Below are 19,490 nucleotides of genomic sequence, written 5' to 3'. Positions count from 1 at the left end.
AAATCACTACCGCAAGAATAAAGCTTTCCTATTATGTTAAAAGGGTTGTTTAACCACCTGACTTCAATCCTTTAATATGAAGTAGCCTGTAACATTCATCTAATATTATATCTAAGCAGCTCTGTTGATATCCCTGGAAACAACTGCCCATATCATCATAAATTAATATATACCTACCTCCTGTGAGATAAGTGAAACATAATCTTTAAAAAGAGTAAACATTTTATTATTTGTACATGAATCAGTGTGGTCTGAGGACACGCGAGCATCTGGCTAGCTCATAAAAGCAGCCTGATGTGACAGGAGAGTGCCCGCAGTATTTGCATTTGGTGCGATGTCACTTACATCCGCTACTTGTGAAGCCCAAGAGGCCCCGAATGGACACCTCAGACTGTTAAGAGGCACGTGTCGGACATTGGCACCCGCAGTGGGTTTGTAAAAAGCAGGGAGTGCAGAGCAGCCTCGGCCCCCACTTTAAAGACAGGGTCTGTAGAGGAGTCAGGAGGAAGAACACTCTGCAGAACAGGTTTTCTAGGGGCCCCAGGGGAGGGGGCTCTCAGGGAGGGACCAAGAAACAAGCGGCCAGGAGTGCTACCCACCAGCCTCAGCTAGAGCAATGCTTGTCAGAACAGGACCCCCTACATGGCATGGCCTCAGTGACCTGGAGGTGGAGGCTGTCACAAGGGTACCACCTGCAGGGTGGGCAGCGGCCCCCGGGGAGGGGCCACATACTCCTCCTCTCTGAGCAGCCGCAGCAGGATGTTTTTTTTATTCTTGGGCCAGCTGTAGACGTGAGTGTTCTGAAGCCAGGTGGGCACGTGCTCCTATGAGAGAGAGAATGACAGGAGCAAAGGTCATTAGAGAAAAACCTGGATTCCAGACCCCAGGCTCGGTTCCCGAACATCTCTGGCTTTCCCTACATGGGCGTTTCCCAGCAAACTATCCTGGGAGTTGTGCTGTTTTGCTTTTGGAAGGGTTTAGCATGTGAAATGTTCTTGGCTTCGGGTGCAAGCCGTATATTTCATTATGAAAACCACATGTGCACGGCATTTTCTGTCAGTCTCCTGGACTACCTACCCTTTGCGTTTCAACGTGCTTTTCACCATCCTCACATAAAAGGAGTGAGAAAGAGGTCACACGGAGTGACGTGAATTCCCTTGTGACTTCAGAAGAGGTATGCCAGGCCTGTGGGCTTAACCTATAATTATTCATGATCCTTTCAGTCCAGCTCCAGGCCTGGCCTGTGGTGGAAAGTGCCCATCAGACCTCGGTTATCAGGCAAAGGCAGGAGCCTCAGCCAGGGATGCTGGGTGCAGTCTCAGACTGCCCTCAGGGAGGGGACATTCTGGTGGGGAGAGGCAGTTGGTGTAAAATGGATAGTGTGTTCAACAGTGATATGTGCTGTGGAGAAAAATAAAACAGAGAAAGGGGATAGGGAGTTCTGGGGTAGGGGTGAAAGGCTGGCAGTTTTAAACACAGTGCTTAGGAAAGGTCTCACTGAGAAAATGAGCAAAGACCTAAAAGGGCAGAGGGAGAGAGCTCTGTGGTTGTCAGGGTAAGGCAGCCAGCAGAGCCAGTGCAAAGGCCCTGTGGCAGAGTGTGCCAGGCCTGTTCAAAAGCAACAAGGCCAGTGTGGCCAGAGCAGAGTGAGTGAGAGTGAGCAGGTAAGGACGTCTGGAAGTAGAGGGGGCTGTATCAGATAGCACCTTTAGGCCACTGTAAGGCTTTTGGTTTTCAATCTGAGATGAGACTTCTTTGGGGACTATAGGATGAGCTTAGAAGCAGCACCTGCTAAGAGAAGATGGAGCAAGGGGACACAGTCCTCTCTGAGAGGCCTCATAGGTCATGCTGAGAAAGGTAGATATGATCTTGTAGTCAGTAGGAAAACATCACAAAATTTTTAAGCTGTAGAGAGAGGGGTCAGATCTACACTTTGGATGCTCCTCTTTTCTTTTCTTTCTTTCTTTTTTTTTTTTTTTTGAGACAGTGTCTCACTTAGTTGCCCAGGCTAGAGTGAGTGCTGTGGCATCAGCCTAGCTTACAGCAACGTCAATCTCCTGGGCTCAAGTGATCCTACTGCCTCAGCCTCCTGAGTAGCTGGGACTACAGGCATGCGCCACCATGCCCAGCTAATTTTTTTTATGTATATTTTTAGTTGATCAATTAATTTCTTTCTATTTTTAGTAGAGATGGGGTTTCGCTCAGGCTGGTTTCGAACTCCTGACCTAGAGCAATCTGCCTGCCTTGGCCTCCCAGAGTGCTAGAATTACAGGTGGATGCTCCTCTTTCAATGGTAAAGCAGAGGATGGCTAAGACAAGGTCCAAGTGGAGACAGGGAGACCAGCAAGGAGACTCAGTAAGTGAGAGCAATGAGACTGCAGGCACAGAAGGGGCAGGGAGGATGGAAAGGTGTGCTGTTGTGCAGGTTACGCACCACACGACCCGGGGTGTCCCATTCACATAAATTGGACCGTCCCTCATTAAGGGCAGAAGTCCCAATGCCACGCTGACATCTAGGGATGCCTCCAGTATGAAGCTGGGCCTGAGCTCAGGGTGCTGTGATCTGATTCTCAGATGTTTATACCTCCATCAGCTGCTCTTTGCCAAGCCAGGAACACAGCCTTGGATGATTTTGTCCCCATTCTCCAAATCTGCTCCTATCCCCTTCTGGTGCAAAAACCCTCTTATGAACCACAGCAAAGTTCACTCTGGCAACTGTGTAGATTACATTCCTGTAATCTATAGCTTTTAAGAGCTGAACTACATGCAACAAAATACTTTCATGGAACAACCAGCAAAAAATGTACACATCTTGACTTTTATGCACAGAGATAAGAAGTATCAGATGAACACTCTCTTTTTCTCTCACGAGTTAAAACACAGACCACTTCTTTGTGTGCGAGGGCTGTTTGAATAATTAGGACAGCATGATCCTATCAGATAACGCTTTAAAACCTTTCTGATTCATGCTGCTGAACTGAGTAGTACAACTTGTTGGTCTTTCTGGTGACATTGTTATCTCTAAGGATTGATGAAGTGTTGACAAGGTTTTCCACTCAAAATCCAGTTGGCAAACAAACCAAAGATTGAATTACAAGGATTTTGTTTGTTTATTTGTTTACCTTCTTAGCATTTGGGAAGAGCACAGGGATGAATCTGAAATTCATGCTTCCTTGTTTTATGAACTCAATCTGCATCTGAAACCAAACAGATTTGAAGATTTAACTGCAGGAATGAGGATGACAATTTAATGGTACCGATAATCATGCAAGCCCACGTGGTATTTTCATTCTGATTTCCTTATTGGAGCACCACACACATGTAATTTTAAGCCCTCCCCATCACACATCTTATGCCATTTACTCGGTTATCAATCATTTGTTGAAGGCCTATTAAAAGTCATACCCTGTGCTAGACTTTAGGTTTTGAGGATGAGGATGAGCTAGAGCTGGCTTGTTTCAGCTCACGAGAGGCTGCTGTGTGCATCTTTTCCAATCCTGTGCTCAGTGGTTTCACATTAGTGACTTCAAATGGGCCACGGTGAGAGTATTTATACCACGGATATGGGTAAACGCTGTAAATCAGGAGAGCCGGTTTAGCAGAACAGCCTCTCCATCCTCACACAGCCCGCAGTGTAGTGAGCAGGCAGGAGGGTGAGTGCACCGCCCAGCGTGCAGTGTGAAAAGTGTGAACAATGGCTGTGGGAGCCCAGAACGGGGGCCATCCATTCTGCATCAGGGATTTGAAGGACAGTTGCAAGAGGGGTCATTTGGGTGCCGAAAGGAAAGATTTTGGTCAGGTATGGAAAATGGGGGAGAAGGGAAAGACATTCTCGGCAGAGAAAACAGCATGAGCAAATGTCTGGAGGTGTGAACGTGTGTTAGTGTGGGTGGGGCCAGCTAGTGGTGTACTGTGGAACAGAATGGGCTTGGTGGAGAGGCAGATATGACAAGCCCAGGAGGTCACTTCTGAAGAGCTCTGTCCACTGGGTTTTAGGTTGCCCACACCAGTTCCAATTTGCCCTGACACTGTGGTGGCCCAAGAACTCTATCAAAATCAGAATTTTCAATATGAGGGAAGTTAAAGTCTTTCAAATCCTGTGACCAGCACAAAGCTGTCAGTCATCTGGTGACAAGGAGATGAGGAATTATGTGTTCCCAACTATTTCATCTTCCAATTGATTTTTATAACTGAGAAATTTTCCTTGTGCATGGGAATAAAAACAGAATAGAGAAGAAAGTGACAGTGGTGAGAACTGGTTATTGAAATCACCATAGAAACCCCTCATAAACACATACCCTCACATACTCACACACACAATCACACAACACACACAGATCCTTCACAAGGTGTTTTCTCAGAACCACCGCCCTTCCAGAATCAGAAAACACCAAGAACATATTTTAAAGTGACCCAAGTACTATGCAACTCAAAGCACCAAGCATACCAGCACGGAGCAAACACATGAAAGGAAGGGCAGAGAGTTAATAAGTTAAAAGTGAAGAACTGAGTTTGGTTTCTGACTTCTAGGATACTGTTTACTGTAAAGTTTGGCGTGTTTACTAGGCTACCCAACCTGTTGAGGGGCTAGCCAGCAGTAGTACTTTCTCTGATATTTCAAGACATTGGCTTTCTGTGAAGTAGTTCTCTCTATGATGCAGTTACTAGTGGGTACCTCTTCACTCTTCTATTATGGCCAAGTGCTTATGGTCCCAGGATTTTTTGCTGCCTAGAGGGGTCCAGGAAATCAGCCAGGTGGGCAGGAAGGCACTTCTGTATCAACTCCTTCTGTGCTGAGGAAGTTTGGAGACAATCTGGTTACAGCTGGTACTGTCAGACAAGCTCTGAGGTTGAGCTGTGTATTACTGTCTGGCTTTGCCACACACCAGCAGAGCTAGACAGGTTTCGTTAGGAACTGACAGGGACCTGGAGCCCTTCCCATGTACTAAATGTCGGCTCCTGGGACTGGCAGGTTGCTAGAGATGCAGACAGGACGTCAGGTGCTCTGGGGCCACGCGGACGTGCAGCAGACAGCCAAGGGCTGGCCGCACCCAGAGCCAGCCATGACCTTTTAAGGCAGTTTACTTGCAGAAATGATGCCTTTTATGGGTCCTGCCCGTGGGCTGTCAGACTAGTCGAGATTGGAATAGGAGGGAGACTTATCTCCTGAATCCTTGGCCTTACTTTTTAACCTCACCACCTTGCTTTGGCTTTTGCTTAGGGTTGGTTGTGAGCTCAAATGGGTGGTCTACACTGGGTGGAAAAAGAGACAGAGACCCTGATGATGAACATCCTTTCACCCACCCATCCAACCTACCCTTTCCCTATGCTCCTGACGCACAGGGCAGACCCGGGACTTAAGTCTGCTTTCCCTGAGCTACAGCTGCATGCCCCGAGACTACCTGACTGCTCTCCGCCCCATCTTCCCGTTAGCCGGTGATCCTTTCTGCCCATGCCAGGTGCCTTCCCCCCTGTGGAGTGTTAGGGATGAAATGGAGCTTATAAGTTCTAGTCCAGTGATTTTGCAAGCATTTTTACATCTCAGAATCCTTGGTAGACAAAAGCCTGAGAAATGCATACTAGCTCTGGTTGAGGCGGGAGTGGGAGGCCCAGAGTCAACCCCTCCCCTAGCACACATGGGTGCCCCTGAGAGACTCCAGGACAGTTTGAATTCCCAGGTCTAGGCCGGCATCCTGGTCAGGCAGAAACTCTCCACAGTGTCTGTATAATTACGGAGAGCAGGAGGATTGGAGACACATAAAACAGCCAGTTCCAAAGCTGGTTGATATTTTTGGTCAGAATGCTCTATCAGATGCTGAGCAGGTCCAATATCCTATAAATGTCTCCCACTGGTTTTAATTTGACCAGGCCCCATAGGTTCAGTGTGGCAGTGGAATGTTCCCCACCTATCATGAGCTAAGAACAATCCCATCCCTTGATTGAGCGTCCAATATGTGCCAGATACTTCACGAACGTTATTTCATTTCATTTCCACAACAACACTGCAAGTATCAGTGACCCAGTTTATGAACAGTGACACTGAGTCACAAAGAGACTTAAGCAAATGGGCCACAGTCACACAGCCTGCACATGAGGAAGCCAAATCTGACCAAGCCCATCTGATGCAACGGCATGTGTCCTTTCCACTATGCCACCCCACCTGGACAGGCAGGAGACAGAATACGAGGCAGCTGTGGGAGCCTGCTGTCCCACAGCCCTGTTGCCTGCTCTCCGAGGACTTCACATCTGTGAGTAAACAAGCAAGCCAGCAGAGTGCTGCTTTCCAGAATCTTGGATCTTAGAGATCACAGACTGGTCTCCCCTTGTTACCGATAGGAACCCTGAGTCCCAGAGGTGCAGTGACTGGCCCACAGTCCCAAAGGTAGAGGAGCCAGGACCAACATCCCCTCCTGACATGGCAGGCCTGGGGTCCTTCACCCAGCATCCTGCTGCCTCCAGTCGGTCCCTGGTGAAGAAGGAGACTTCCTTGGACAAAGTGCCTATCCCCGGGGGACAGTGAGGTGCTGTGTCCCCTCCCCACTCACCATTCGATGGATGTACTTAGTATGTAAGCCATGCTCATCCTCGTCCAGCTGCGACTCTGCGCCTTCTACATCCTGTTTGTATTTGGGGCTGATTGCTACGATTATCATCACTGTCTTCTGTTAATGAGAGGGAGAAAAGCATGTTTATGGAAGTGTAAAGTGTGGTCCGTTTGGGGAAGGCAGGCTGGAAACTGGCCAGCAGGACCGTGGGCGTTCTCTGGCACGCTCAGGGATGAAAGGCCAGGCTCATTCTCCACGGAAAGTGAAAGGCACTGGCCCCCCACGCAGGCAGACTCTTGTCTCTGCTTCTCCCTGCCCAGTTCCCCTCAAAGACACAGAGCAAATGGCTCAGAAAGGAGCTCTCCTAAATAGATGTGCTTTTGCCGCCATTTTCCATAACCATCACTAATAAATGTCTAATGAAAGGCTGAATCACTAAGTAAGCCTGCATCGTGGCAAAAAGGTGCTGCAGAACCAGCAATGAAAAACCCCCTCCCTCCCCACAGCTGGATCTGAGCTGCCAGTTACTGCACTCTTGACTGCCCTGCTGCCCGTGTGCGCGTCAGCACAGTCCGCAGGAGCAGCCCCTTCAGCACAAAGCAAACATCAGGCTACAGATAAAAGGAAAAGCTGCAAACCCCCAGTCTGCTGAGACTCCCGTCTCCCACTGGCTCCCTCAGAAAGAAGCAGCCGACACCAACAAGCTGGCAGCGATCAATTTCTATCTTGTTAAAGCACAAAGTGTCCCGGTGGCAGGTATAGATTCTGTCAGTGGAGAACAAATCACGGGGCTGCAAGTGGGCGCCTCGGGGGTGCTGTGCTGCGTAGCCCACAGGGCTGCCCAGGAAACCTCTTCAGCCCAATCCTACAAAACACTTGGGGTGGCCTCGGATTAAATTGAATTCTGCTGCTCTCTCCTCACCCTCCGTCTTCATTTCCTCTTTTCCTATTCTGGTAAAAAAAAAAAATGTTTGCTCTGATTGTTATCAACCACCTGTGTCTGGTTTGATCGTTATTTCCTGCCTGTGCATGCCTGTGCATGTCCAAGAGGGTGACCCCATCCTTCCTCTCCAAGTCTCTGTACGGCTTCCAACAAGGGAGGCTTTGTTAGGGCTTTCTCAGCTTCAGACTTGGGTGGGTATGCCAGTGCTTCTTTCATAAAATAACTTCATAACCTAATTGTCTTTCTCACCAGAAAACAATCGCAGAATTTCAGAATGTACTTACATCCCTAAGATAGCGCTCCATCCATTTAATGATGTCGATGCCTCGGATTCTATCCTCAAATATGTCAATCTACAAGAAAAAGATGTGGGAGGTGGCTCTCAATGATAAGCTTTCTCAAGATGCAGAGCACGAGAACACACAAGACTATATATGTTTAAAGTCCAAAATGTTACTAATGCTTTATGCAAGGAGGAGCACGTAAGTCTAAAAAACAAAATATAATTTTCTTAAAATATTCCCTATTTCAACATTAGTAGGCATTTAAGTATTTAATATCCATAATTAGGATATAGTGATATACATCAAAATATATCTATGACTATAAAATAATTATGTTTTAAAAATCTGAGGAACATAGTATCCCACTAAGTCGGATATAAGCCAATACACACACACACACACACACACACACACACGTCTGTAACTTAAAAATTTGAAAGGCGAACATAATTCTGGAACATTTTAATGGATATGTGGAATGCAAGTACTGAGATATAATTGTGGTGCTTTGCTTGCATTAGTCAGGTAATTATTATGGTATTATGTCCAGTTTCAATCTATGTGTTTCAAAAGGATTATATGAAACTTGGAGCAGATCCAAGGAACGGTCACAAAAACAATTACGGAGATGGTAGGGGAAAGGTTTATGATGGAAGACAAGAAGTAGAACTATTGGGCTTTGAAAAGACTGATATTTAATATCAATCTTCAAGTCTTCAAAGACTTGAAGGGGTATGAAAAAGGAGAAAATCAGTTATTTTCTATTTTGCAAAAGACCAACATGATAAGGTCTTTCTTGGGCTCAGGCTTGTACTGCAACCAGAAAGTAGTGTTTGTGTGTGTGTTATGTGTGTGTGTGTGTGTGTGTGTATACAAGGTGCTCTTGACTGGAAAAGGGATTAAATACTGGAATGGATGACTCAGGGAGAGTGTCCTTGGGGAGGGATTATTTGATGCAGCTGCACTGCTCCCAGATTAATTGTCCTAAATGTCATTCCACCGTTTAGGCCTGATCAAGTCAAGTCTCAGGCGTTCAGTAAGCTTTCTGTGCCATCTATGATCCAGCCTTACCTCTCTTTTCCCCACATGCCCTGTCTACCCACATCGGTGCCCCCTGCACCCTAACAGCATAGCCCTCCCTGCTCTGTGAATCCTTCCCACACACTGACCTTCTCCTCCTCACTTCACCTAACTCGACCCCATTGTGACCATGAGTGGCAATGGACAATTAACACATTCTGATAACACTCTTTCATTTACAGAGTGTCTCGTTTATGTCTGCCTTGTCTCCTCAACCTGATTCTAAGGTTCCTATGGAAAGAGATCATGCCTTGCATACACTGAACTGTCAAATACGTAGGGCACATAATATGAGTTCAGAGTGTTTCTTTACTGGTACAGCATAAAAAATGGAATGGCTTTCCTTTTGGTTTGGATAACTCCTGTTTTTAAATGTGTGGTGGTCTTTTTTTTTTTTTTTTTTTTTTTTGGAGACAGAATCTCACTCTGTTGCCCGGGCTAGATTGCCTTGGCGTCAACCTAGCTCACAGCAACCTCAAACTCCTGGGCTCAAGCAATCCTCCTGCCTCAGCCTCTCGAGTAGCTGGGACTACAGGCATGTACCACCATGCCTGGCTAATTTTTTTTCTATATATATTAGTGGGCCAATTAATTTCTTTCTATTTTTTTTAGTAGAGACAGGTCTCACTCCTGCTCAGGCTGGTGTCTAACTCCTGACCTTGAGCAATCCACCCGCCTCAGTCTCCCAGAGTGCTAGGATTACAGGCATGAGCCGCCGCACCTGGCTACATTAGGTAATCTGGAGAAAGCTTTTGTAGTTCTGTGTAACTGTATCAGCAATGCATTTCTATTATCTGAGAGAGAAACAATATAATGACAGGGTTGAGAAGAGATGGACAGCTTGGGTTCTACTCTCGGCTCTGCCACTTCCACCTGCATGACCTTGGAACTATTACTAAAACTCTCTAAGTCTTATTATCTTCATTTGTAATATGTGGTTAATAAACCTACTTCCTAGGGTGGTTGTGAGGATTCAAATGAGTTAACATGAAAAAGGCATATCATAATGCCAGATATGCAGTAAGCACTCTATAAATGATGATTATTAGAATATTATTATCTCAGCACCTAAATTATTCCCAGCTACGGAGGTGGACAGTCTGGGAGACATAATAAGTTGGATGTCTTCCATTTGTCTCGCTAGATCTCTACCCCACCCCACAGCTCCTGTCATGACAGTTTCACCACTGTTGTGGGCTAAATGTGTCCCCCCAAATTCACATGTTGGAACCCTGACCCCCAGTACCTCAGAATGTGATTTTTATCTGGCAATAGGCCTTTGAAGAGGTAATTAAGGTAAAATGAGTTCATATGGGTGGGCTGTAATCGAATAGGCGCGGTGTCCTTAGAAGAAAAGATTAGAACACAGACATGTGTGCATGCAGAGGAAGCCACGTGAGGACGGAAGGAGAAGATAGCCATCTACAAGCCAGGGAGAGAGACCTCAGGAGACCAAACCTGCTGAAACAACTCCAAGACCCCCCTGAGGACTTCCAGCCTCCAGAATCATGAGAAAATAAATTTCTGTGTTTAAGCCACCCAGTCTGTGGTACTTTATGGAAGCCCAAGCAAACAAATACAGCCACCCTCCTCATGTTCTGGTAACCATTTTCCCTTCCCTCTTTAGACCGAGGGGCAGTAACAACTCCCTGAGTTCACTAGTGCCAGGATATTACACTATTCCTAATAAAACTGGGTTCCCTAAAACCTACCCAACGCTTTGTACTAATTCCTTTATTACACTCTCCTTAAATTACCCATTCAGTGTTTCATTCCACTAAGGGAATCTTGATGCATCAATGGTAACTTAGCCACTGGGGACAAGGCTCTGTGATTTCTACCACAGCGCTTCCCAGTGATGAGGGTCAAGGAAAGATTTAAATTCTGCCTAAGCAGCCCTGATTGTTAAAATAATAATAAAAAAACCCCTCTGAGCTCTTCTCTAGAGGCAATCAGTATGCATTGGGAAATGACAAAAAAGTATGATCTTTTCTGAAATGTTGGCCTTATGTCTTGCAATTTGATTATTTACTTATTTATTTATTTAAGACACAGGGTCTTGCTATGTTGCCCAGGCTGGCCTTGAACTCCTGGGCTCAAACCATTCTCCCACCTCAGCCTTCTTAATAGCTGTGATTACAGGCACACATGTCACAATTGCCACATTACTGTCTCATTCCAGGAATGAGGAAGTGAAATGTTAGTTTCTATAGAGTCATGAAGTTGGAGTATATAAATCGTATGCTTTTTCTTTTTAACTTTTAGATACTCCCATTAAAAATATTATTTTATATAATAAAGTTTCAAATAAAACTCCCGTTAAACAATGCTAACTAAACTTTAAAACTGATATTTAGTTTCTAAGTATTCCTCTTTATCCTTCAACATTCCCATTCACAGATATTTCTCTTAATTTTTCACCACTTTCCAGTATTCACTAGACGAAGGCAAAGATGTGATCTCCGTGACTAAGAAAAGGCAGCCCTGTGGTATTTCATTTGTCTTACTGAAAAAACGTACATGGCTTTGAGCTGTGTCAAGGGACTTCAGGGGACAGAAGTGTGCGCTTCCTGAGATTCCTCGAGCCAAAGTCACAGTGGCCCCGCAGGGCTGGGTGAGGTCTGCCTCCCCGCCCTACTCTAGACAGACCAGGTGCAAACCCAGCCACGTATTCCCTGCCCAGAAGCACTGCAGCCTCTAGGCCCGGGGCGGCAGCTGTGCACGGTGGGGGACCCGGGCTGCAGGGGTTGGACTTCAAACCTGGTAACACAGTGCAGAACAAAAGGACCTTGTTAAATAAGCAGGCAACCGTGGTGAAGCCTGCAGTTTCCTGCATCACAGGAAGCTCAACCAAAAGCAGACAGGATTGGTGAGAAAGGGCAAAGGTACAAAGTGCAGCCACAGCCCAGCGTTTCCTTTGGGCTGGGTCCAGCTGCATATGTGGCCGGCATTACTACTGTTCAGGCTGTTCCGAGGGACTCAGGGTCACTCAGCAAGCATAAAGTAAAAAATGCTGGAGACTTTGGGTAGTTTAAAATCTAGAAAATAATTACCTAAATCTATAAGCAGTCAGTTCATAATCATCACATAAATCAAATAATAATCATTTAAAACATCAACAGCTAGTATACTTTTTCTTCTTCTTCTTTTTTTTTCCCCATTGTACTCATTATAACTGTTCAGTTACCTATTTGGATAAAATACTTACCGCAGTTTGGAAGCCATTTACCAACAAAAAGTTCACGAATTTCACCACCTCCATGGCTGTATCCAAAGAATAAGTGATAAAGACTTTCCCTAAGAGAAAAATTCCACATATATTAGAAACTAGTCAAATTATTCTATTCTAAACAACACTTCTAAATTGTATGCATTGGCTTTTGTTCTTCTAGAATAATAAATGGAAACCTTGGGTTGAGAGTGGTCTAAGTGTGGGTTACTGTCTTCAGGGCATAGCTCTTTGGAGGGCCCAAAGGGGTAGGGGTCTGTCACTGCTTAGGATGAATGGAAATCAGAGGGACAGAGTCTCAGAGCCCTGGAAGCCTGAGACAAGTCTGAGGTCTTCTGAAAAACCACATGAAGGGTTAACAAAAAGTCCGCCACCCAGAACTTATGGGTCCTTAAGATCAGGCCAAGGCCTGATTCCTTAGAGATACTTTGGCACTATGCCCAAGGAATACTCTCACAGCAGGCCAAGAAGCTAAGACTTGCTAAGGGGCCACCCAGCAGTGTCCTCTTTTGATCTCATGATGCTCTCAGCTGCCCTGAACTCTTGTGTGACAAGAGAAAGGGGGGGGGGGGTGAGAAAGCAGTCTCCTCCCCCTTTCTCCCGCTTCCCTGCCCCCATCCAGTCACTTTTGGAAAAAGGCCAGGAAGTTGGCTTCTGACTAAAGCACTGCTCAGAAATGTTAGTAAAAACTTCAGCAGCTTGAAGGAGAGATAACGCCTCTGGGCAGTCCAACCTCACAGGCTCCCTCGTTCATCCCTGGGTCGGCTTAGGGCAGCAGACTCTGCCCTTTTGGACAAGCTTGCCCCAGTCAAGATGAGAACCAGTGTTTTCTCAGGCTAAATTCTTGGGGAAAATGTCTGGCTAGCATTTTAATGTGAGAGCTGAATAATCTCTGTGTGTTGGCTTTTAGTCTGGAATGGACCAGTTAAATCTCAGGAAGCCCCTGGGGCGGAGGGTGGAGAAGAAAGGCAGGGTGGAGAGAAAATATGAGTCTGTATGTATTCATCTATGCTTAGGCTCTTGTTTGTTGAAACACACCTCTCAGATGAAGGTGCATATAATGGTCACATTCACTCATTTAAGCAGTCAGGCATATTGATGGTACTCAATTTATTTTCTTCCCAGCACTTAGTATGCACCCAATTCCCATGTAATTTCAGACTCCCTTAATAGATTATGGTAAGATATATGCAATCTATAGACTGATATCAGGACTATATCCTATGCAGGGCAGCATCTACTCTCCAGAAATGCTCACAATTAAAATGTATAAGGTTTTATGAAAATGTTCAGAAATAAAAAATTTTGAATGACAACAGCCGTGAATCATTGTCATAGAAATCTTTCAGAATTGTCAATGAAGGAATCAGCAAATACAAAGGGCTTCATTTCAAGTTTGGTGTAAAGAGGTTCCCAGACTTGGAAAGCGCATGTTAGAAATTACCTGAGCTTCTCTAGCAAGCACAGGAGATAATTTCACAAATAGTGGCTGTTTTCTTAAGATTCTTGGAACTTACTGTCCTAACTGACCTTTAATATGAGAATATCTTGGTGGTATTTCAACATTTCTGGTTCTGGCAGCAAAATGTGGAAAAAGAATCATCACCTGATGCTTAGTAGAATGTTTCTTTAAATAAAAGGCTTAGCTTGCATTTGGTTGCGAAGCAGTACAGAGAATGTGAAACCATTTTTTTCCAAACAAGATTGCTCATTCCTACAGGAAATGTCCTCATTCTTGATGGCTGCTGCTAATTTATGGTGAGACACTGGGTCCCTGTCCAATACCACATGGACATCCAATCAATTTACCCAGGGACAAGTCCACTCAGGAGCATCATTTAGAAGAGTGAAAAGGTGCTGGAGTTATTTGTTTTTGGAGATGTGTTTAAGGAAATCTAGAGGTAAGCAGTTTGTGAGCATTACTGGTAGTGTCAGAATCACTCAAAACATTCATACAAAATGCTGGTTACTTTTGAAGTTTTATTTCTCTGTGTATATGAGAAATATCTGGATTGTGGATGAATGATCGTCAAGTACTGTCAAAGTACAAGACCTGTACAACAAGAAGAAAACAACATTGCAAACAACTTACGCAATTCCTCTGGCAAATTGCTTGTTTTCAGAGTTCCTCTGGCTGGAAGGTTACTAGGGGGTCTAGGCACAGCAGCTGGGGACAGAGCCTGGGGACCCTGTGGTCTCAGTTCTGCGGGACACTCCAAGGACTCCTCAGGAGCTCCAGCTCTATTATGTGGCTGGTGAAACGGCTGGTCCCTAGAAAGGGATACATTTACAGTCACTTTTCATTTTTTACAAAGGCAAACCTGGAAAGACAGAAAGCCTTGAAGAACGATGGGAAGATACCAGTGAACCATCTCTCTCCTTTGTCTCCGTTTCTTATCTGAGCAGAAGGAAGAGGGGAGCTCCGTGGCGTTTCTGTCAATAAGCCATGCAGCTGGCTGCCATGTGTAAGGGCCTGAGCTAGGGGTTGACAGAGGGAAGCGGGGTTTGATTTCTCTATTCGAGATCCGTCTAACTGGAAAAATAAGTCTCAGGCACAGGGCAGACAAGGTCACCAACAAAACAAAGTAGTATGACAGGTGACATGGATGGTTAATGTTATAGGCATTCAGATAAAAAGACATGACTTTTAGCTCATAATTGATAACATTTAAGTATGTATCAAAGGGTAAAAAAAGGCCATGTAGGTTTAAAACTATTTCTGTTGTTAATACACAAATGAAAATCTGATTTTGAAGCCCCTTTCCAGAAGTTTCTACCATATCGTTACAGGGCATCTTTACTATTTTGGTTGCTAGTATTCACACGAACATTCTGCTGAGATGAACAATCAGGGCGGCACTCCTGTGAGAGGTGGGACACAGAAAGAAATGGAGGTCATGCTTCGGCTACTTCTGTGGATTCTGCTGGAAAGCACAGTGATGAGGTGCTAAGTTTTCCTCAGGAAGCATCCCAGGGTCCTGTTCTCAGCTTCACGAGCATGGAGGGCAGGGTAGGGGCATCCATTTTTGGCCAGTGCAGATCTAATAGGCACAGGACGGATCAAACAGTGGCAGTGGCTGCACCCATGTTGGCTTTCTGGTTCTCCACCTTCCTGACTGCCAGAGGAGGTGGTTTCTTTGGTGGTCCCTTTCTGTGGTGTTTCTCTAGAAGACCAGCTGAAAGCCTGCTCCTCCAACCTCCCTGGATTTTGTAAGTACCCAAAGCTCTAAATTAAATCCCCTTCTGCTTAAAATAGCTAGAGCCGCTCCTGTTTTCTGTAACTGAATGATAACTAGCAGGGGGACTAAAACTATATCTATAATGTTTTATTTCTTTAAAAAAATTCTGAAGCAAATGTGGTAACATGTTACCATTTAAAAAATCTGGGTAGTGGGAACATGGACATTGTTATTTGTTGTGTATTTGAAATTCTGTCATATTATAAATTTAAAAAAATATTTTGATTACAAAATCTATATGTATATGCCCAGTTTTTATAGATTATTGCTTATGCTTTTACTTTTCTACCCAAAAGAATAATCAGAAATTCTGAAAGTCTTATGTAACAGGATTTAAAATAAAATTACACAGAATCTCAATGATACTATATTTCTAAAATATAAATGTTTAAGGTTATTTTTATTTTATATTTTTATTAATATAGAGAAAATAATTTCTATAAAATATGTTCTCTTCTAATGGGGATCTGGTTCCATATTCTTTTTCATTAAACTCTCTTATACCAAAAGTTGCCTAGTTGTTATAAAAGATGATTGCTCATTTGATAAAAAAAAAATGTTAAGGCATTGATAATATTCAGAAACTTTCATATGAAAATAATATCACGAAAATTAATGACCAAGTAAACTTTCTGTATTAAAATTCTCTTTCAAATTACCAGTAAGAGGAGAATTAGCTTCTTAACTGATCTTACTTTTCCTTATCTTAAAATGATAAAATAAATCGAGGTGACCACAGCATATTTAAATTGATGCTATAAAACCAATCACTCAGGGCCAGGCATGGTGGCTCAGGCCTGTAATCCTAGCACTTTAGGAGGCCGAAGCGGATGGATCGTTTGAGCTCAGGAGTTCGAGACCAGCCTGAGCAAGAGTGAGACCCTGTCTCTACTAAAAATAGAAAGAAATTAATTGGCCAACTAAAAATTTATAGAAAAAATTAGCCGGGCATGGTGGCACATGCCTGTAGTCCCAGCTACTTGGGAAGTTGAGGCAGAAGGATTGCTGCAGCCCAGGAGTTGCTGTGAGTTAGGCTGATGCCACAGCACTCTAGCCCAGGCAACAGAGTGAGACTCTGTCTCAAAAAAAAAAAAAAAAAATCACTTGGTACTACCTTTGTAACTCTTCTATAAATCTAAAATTGTTTCAAAATAAAAGTTTATTTTAAGATTACTATTCATTCCCTTGTTCAACACCAAATTTATAATGATGCTTACATATTGTTTGTTTTCTTGGAATTTTAGATATTTTTTCTATAACAGTGCTTATCCTGCTATAAAATCATATTTTACTTAATTCTATTATTTAAACTTGATGTATTTTTGCTTTAGAAAAATAAAGGATCTGTCTGGAAAGAAAAAGCGCTCTTCTTTTTTCAAAAACATTTTTAAGCTAATTACTACTTTCTATATTTCTGAAAAAATCCACTCTGATAGGACTTTCAGGTTTCATTCTATGAGAACAGAACATAGTTTTACTTTGAGTGGTATATAAAAGTTGCATTGAGCCGGAGCAAACATCTCATCTACTTTCTTTCCAATATTGTCATAAATTAGGAAGCTCCATTTACATAAGTTTTTCCTGTATGTTTTAGATCCATAAATTAAAAGAAAAGGAAAACTTGAAGAGTCAAAAGAGGACAAAGAGGAGAAAAATGATTTAAAAGTTAGACAACTGAAGTCATGAAAAACCAGAGTTGTTTTCCTGGAAGAGGCATAGGAGAGACCTAATAATAGCACTCAACATGTATAAATGTTTTAATATAAGAGGAAATAACAGGTTACTTTAAATTCCTATTGAGAATAAATTGAATTTAAAATTTTAAAGTGAGAAATAGGTTTAACGAGAACAGAAACTAGGGATATAAAGAACTTGCTAACAGTGGAAGTCGGTCATAATAAAAATAAAAATCTATTTTGTGGGCTAAAAGTTCAGGTGAACTGAAAGTAAAAGAAAGGGGTGTGACTTAGGGAACATTTTCAGAGCCTTTCCTTCAAGACACATTTGACTAGTCACTAGTGGCTTTCTATATCTGGTAAAGAGATCCTTGTCAACCAGCTTCTGTTTCCTCCTGACCTGAAGTCTGCACTGGCATTCCACTGGGTGACCTGGTCACTAACATGGGTAGCAGGCTTACAGAGAATTCTGATGTATCTTGGTTGCCTTGGATAATTCTTTCATGTTAAAAATGTCTGAAGATTGGCCTGATCTTACTTACTGATACCTTGGAAGCCCTGGAAAGGAGCAGTCTCTTTGTGTGGGCCTCTCTTCTTGGTCCCAGGGGCTGGGATAATTCAGGACGACCTTCTGCACAGGGTGCAGCCCTCTCACACTGGCCACAGGTAGAGGCTGCCCAGGTAGAGCTGGCTGGATCACTTGCTGGTAGGCTGCTCGAGGGTAGTCTTGGCCATCTGTAGGTGAAGACAACAAAGAACAGGGAAGATCAACTCCTTCATTTGAAAGGAGAAGTAATCCCAGTGCAAATTCTTGTCTTGATACCAACGGAGGGGTCCAGATATCAGTTACCACCTCTGTGATATTTGCCATATTTCTATACTATTACTTGCTTGATGGTTTCCTTGAAATTGATTCCTTTTCTTTCTAAATAAAAACACCTGTGAAATCACAAGTTTGGGATTCTAGTCAGAAAGCCCAAAGAACTTAAAAAAAAAAAAAAAAACTACGCCCAGGCTCCTATTGTAATAAGATACTTGGGATAACCCAACCATGAAGAATCTCTCCCACACACCATTCCTACTATAATTCCCCAAGTGTCTAGAACCCAAGGGTAGGAGAAATTATTCCCGTGCTAGATATGGAATCACTACTCTCTCCTTTCCTTACTCATGCACACACTCATGCACACCACTCCCTCATAAGAAGTAAATGAATGAAAACTTGGCTCAACCTTCCGGGAAGTAGCCAACCAACTACCTTGGTCCTCTCCTGCTAGAGCTTATATGCACTTAGGGCCAGAGCAGTTTGAAAAGGGTAGGGCTCAGGGCAAAGCCAGGGCTGGCAGTGACTTTTGTGAATGTGTGACTTAGGAGAACATCCGTCCCAGCCAGGCTCAGGAGCAGCAGAGTCCCCTGGGAGGAAGGGCAGCTTATCTCTGGTAAAGTGAGAGAATAGAATTGAAGGCCAGAGGAGAGATGCAGGGAACCCAGTAAGAGTGGGAGAAGAGGGCTCAGAGGGAATGGCCAGGCCCAGAGGGGCTGAAGTGTTGGGAAATCTGAGATGAACAAAGGGACTGTGGAGAGCCAGGTGGGTAGCCCTGCAAAATGACCCATGAGTACATCCTGGTGATCCAAGCACAGCCATCTCTGCCCAGTGAAGAAGTAGGATGATCCAGGGTGCATAACGAATTAGGACAAGAAGGAATCTGGGGTTTTTTTTCCTTTAAAAAATATTTATTGGTCTCAATTCTTTTTCTGATTATAAAAGTAATAGTCAAGTTGGCCTGCTGTGTAGGTAGGATACATGCAGGGATATACAATAAAATGTAACTGGGCAAGTAAGCAAAAAAGTAGCAGGTAAGGTAGATCAGGGAGGGCAACAACATGGCTAAGAACTGTATTCTTAGTTTGGCAAGCAGTCGGGAGCCGCTGAAGTCTTCAAGGGAACGTTCGGGGTGGTCCCAAGTATAGAACATAAGACAGATAATCTGTGTGTTCATTAGTGTGGCCCCCTCCAGGTCTCCACTGTCTGGACTCTGGAAACTTGATTGGGTGACCCTGGCAATGTGCCCAATCTAGGCTCTCAAGCTTGGTCAGATATTCTGGAGTCAATCTATTGTCTGCCTTGACCTTTGACACCATCTGGGTCCTCCCCGTCATCCTTCCTCTGGTAAAAGTGGCCATACCCCTCCAACTCAGGTTGTCTCCTGGCCCTCAGCCCCTAAGCCTTGCCTCACTATTGCTTAGGCCTGGTCATGACAATTGGTGGTGGTTTGAGGAAGGGGAGGAGGAAAAAGTGATCTGCCCAGGCCTGTCCCAGCACCTGGCTGACGAAGAGGATGAGGACTTGGAGAACAGCTCTAAGAATGGGGAGATAGACAAGTTATACCACATAGGCTTTGCCTCTGCTGCTTTCTTAGGGCAGGCTAGGTGTATTCTAGGGCGTCCAGATCGCCAGCTGGAGTTTTAGGGCCACTGGGCAGGTCACTACTGC

The 19,490-nt window shown here is 44.2% G+C and overlaps 1 protein-coding gene across 2 annotated transcripts in view; it reads right to left on the bottom strand.

Annotated features, from left to right (window-relative positions):
• Positions 1-204: 204 nt before the first annotated feature.
• The window catches only part of TRAF3IP2 (TRAF3 interacting protein 2), a 39,770-nt gene continuing 20,484 nt past the window's right edge, over positions 205-19,490 (bottom strand). Inside the window, exons 3-9 of one of the 2 annotated variants that reach the window (XM_012753069.3) lie at positions 17,539-17,731; positions 14,174-14,352; positions 12,061-12,149; positions 7,773-7,841; positions 6,546-6,662; positions 3,123-3,197; positions 205-824 (exon numbers count right to left, since the gene is read on the bottom strand). In XM_012753069.3, coding sequence (XP_012608523.1) covers positions 678-824; positions 3,123-3,197; positions 6,546-6,662; positions 7,773-7,841; positions 12,061-12,149; positions 14,174-14,352; positions 17,539-17,731 — 869 coding nt within the window. In that variant the 3' untranslated portion in view covers positions 205-677. The remainder of the gene's footprint in view (positions 825-3,122; positions 3,198-6,545; positions 6,663-7,772; positions 7,842-12,060; positions 12,150-14,173; positions 14,353-17,538; positions 17,732-19,490) is intronic. The other variant, XM_012753070.3, reaches the window with a different exon arrangement.

This window comes from Microcebus murinus, chromosome 5 (genome assembly GCF_040939455.1).
Source record: "Microcebus murinus isolate Inina chromosome 5, M.murinus_Inina_mat1.0, whole genome shotgun sequence".
Lineage (NCBI taxonomy): Eukaryota > Metazoa > Chordata > Mammalia > Primates > Cheirogaleidae > Microcebus > Microcebus murinus.
Note: the sequence above shows the minus strand (reverse complement) of the source record. Positions and strands in the feature narration are given on the sequence as shown.